At 46.5% G+C, this 2,841-nt stretch overlaps 1 protein-coding gene across 1 annotated transcript; it reads left to right on the top strand.

Annotated features, from left to right (window-relative positions):
• The first annotated feature begins 201 nt into the window (after positions 1-201).
• On the top strand, positions 202-777 carry LOC132808085 (zinc finger protein 664-like). Its single transcript, XM_060821995.1, has one exon. It carries the CDS (start codon positions 202-204, stop codon positions 775-777), a length of 576 nt encoding a protein of 191 aa, XP_060677978.1.
• Positions 778-2,841: the final 2,064 nt, after the last annotated feature.

Below are 2,841 nucleotides of genomic sequence, written 5' to 3' on the forward strand. Positions count from 1 at the left end.
TTTCGACTCTGATTCTGTGAGAAGGAACCAAGCTTTTTGGTTCCTGTTTCAGTACGTTTTCAGCATCAGTGAGACTGGAAGAGAGACCCGACTGTTGCAACATTCTGATTGTGGAGCCAGAAAACGTTATACAGACTGGGAAGAGGAATTCACGGCAGGGAGATGCTGTACTCGCGTTTGTGTGCAGCTGAAGCTTTGGTCATGGAGAAAGCCAAGGAATCCCGTCCCTTGGAGAAGCCATGGAAGTGTGGCGACTGTGGGAAAAGCTTCTGTTTCCCTTCTGACCTGGAGATTCATGGGCGCAGTCACACCAGGGAGAGGCCGATCTCCTGCCCTGAGTGCGGGACGGGCTTCAGCAATTCCTGCCACCTGCTGGGCCGTCAGCGGGTCCACATTTGGGAGAGACCCTTCAGCTGCCCTGAGTGCGGGAAGGCCTTCAGCAATTCTTCTGTACTGCAGAGGCACCAGCGGGTCCACACGAGCAACAGGCGTTTCCCCTGCCCCGAGTGTGGAAAGAGCTTCAGCAATTCCTCCTGCCTGTTGAAGCACCAGGGGGTCCACACGGGAGAGAGGCCCATCAGATGTCCCAAGTGCTGCAAGATCTTCAGCAGTTCCTCCATTCTGCAGAGGCACCAGCGGGTCCACACAGGCGAGAGGCCATTCGCCTGCCCCGAAAGCAGGAAGGTATTCAGCTATTCTTCCGTCCTGCTGACCCACCGCCGTGTCCACATGTTGGAGAAAACCCTTCAGCTGCTCCAAGTGCGGAAAGGCCTTTAATGATACCTCTGCCCTGCTGAGGCACTAGCGGGTCCACACCGAGGATAGGCCATTCTCCTGTCTGAAGTGCGGGAAGGGTTTACCCAGGCATCCCACCTTCGGGTCCATACGGGGGGAGGCCCTTACTCTGCCCAGAGTTCGGGAAGACCTTCTGCAATTCCTCCCTCCTGCTGAGACACAGGCGGGGCCACACCGGAGAGAGGCCGTTCACCTACCCCAAGTGCAGGCGGAGGTTCTCATCATTCTGCACCTTGCAGAAGCACCAGCGGGCACCCCAGTGCTCCCAACAATCTGATTCTGCTGGTGAAACTGCTGTGGGTCACTGCAAGGACTGACCCCCTGCCCAATCTGACAGTGCTTATAATGGAGAGTTGGTCGGATTTTTTTAGTTTTATGCTGTCGTGCTCCCCCACCCCGCAACTTTGCTTCCAGTGGGCGTTGCTGCTCATTGAGACCAGGAGCTGTTCTCTCTAGTTTTTTTTCTGTCCAGTTAAAGAATTATTGGCTCTGTCAGGGAACTAGCCCCAGTCTGTAAGAAATAGCTGAATGCTTCAGAGTGTCGATTCGCATTCAGCAGTGACTTTGAAATTAAATTTATGGTTATGTGCCTGTGAACAACTCATTGTCGAAGGATTGCCCAACGGCTTGGCAATCCAGTGTTGGAAACTGCTTGAATTGATAATTTTTAAAATTCTCTTCCTTAATTTATGCCTTAAGTTTCTGTCTATGAGATGGTGTGGGACTTGATCAAGGGGCTTAAATCATTGCTATTAACTGGATTATCATGTTTAATTTTGCCCTAGTAAATTTGTGGTATTCATAATTGTTTGTTTTTGTTTAAATTATAATTCTGGTGTGCAAGATCTGTTCATCAAGTGTGGTTCTCTTGATGAAACTGCTGTGGGTCACTCCCAGGACTGAGCCCCTGTGCATTCTGACAGTGTGTGTTGCAGTGGGAGAGTCAGTGATCTTTTTTGATTTATGCCCTTGCCTCGCCTTGCCCCGCCGCCAACTTTGCTTCCATTAGGCATTGCTGCTTGTTGAGTCCAGGCACTGTTCTCTCTTGATTCTACTGTCCAGTTAAAGAATTGTTGGCTCTTTCTGGGAATGAATCCCAGCCTGTAAGAAATAGCTAAATACTTTGGGGTGTCTATTCACATTCAGTAGCGGCCTTTAAATTAGATTTTCAGTTACGTATCTGTGAAAAACTCATAGTCCAAGGATTGCACGAAGGCTTGGCAATCCATTGTTGGAAACTGTTTCTTTGAATTGGTAAGTTTAAAAAAAATCTTTCTTAATTTGCCGCTTAAGTTTCTGTCTCTGAGATGGTGGGGGACTTGATCAAAGGATTTAAATCATTGCTACTAATTAGATTATCTTCTTTAAATTTGCCCTGGAAAAGTACCGTGTTTAAATTACAATGTTGGGTTTTTGTTTAAATTATTATGTTGATGTGCAAGGTCTGTTCTTCATCAAGTCTGGTTAAGAACAGTTGAGAAATGGAGGGACGTTGCATGTTTTAATTTCACTCTGTTGTGAATCTGGTGACAGTGACATTCATTTGTATTAGGTTGCTTACCCTTAGTTGTAATGTCTTCCAACCCAACTATTCACTGTGGTAGGAAGTTCCACAGTCTCACCACACTCTGAGGTTTTTCATGAAATTCTTAGTACACAATTGTAAGGGAAAAAGTTGACGAGGGCGGAATATAGGGTGTTAACTGCAAAAGCCAGGAAGACATTCGACAAAGTAAAACCATGACAATGTAGGGACAAATAAGGAACTTTGGCAGAAATGAAGAGGTCACACGTCAGAGTTCAAGATAATGGTCGTGACAAGAAGAAAAAGTACTCTGAAGATATTGGATATTGTAATTACACAAGTTTCGAGATGTTGTAGTTGGTTGAATACGATAACGTAAGAGATGAAATAACCAAAACCACGAATGTAATTGGATGTCGGTAACCATAAAGCAAGTGTACACTATTGATTGATATAGGTCAATTGCGTGCAAGTAGGCCATTCAGCACATCGAGTCAACATTGACTGACCATCCCACCCCA

The sequence above is a fragment of the Hemiscyllium ocellatum genome, assembly GCF_020745735.1.
Source record: "Hemiscyllium ocellatum isolate sHemOce1 chromosome 27 unlocalized genomic scaffold, sHemOce1.pat.X.cur. SUPER_27_unloc_30, whole genome shotgun sequence".
NCBI lineage: Eukaryota > Metazoa > Chordata > Chondrichthyes > Orectolobiformes > Hemiscylliidae > Hemiscyllium > Hemiscyllium ocellatum.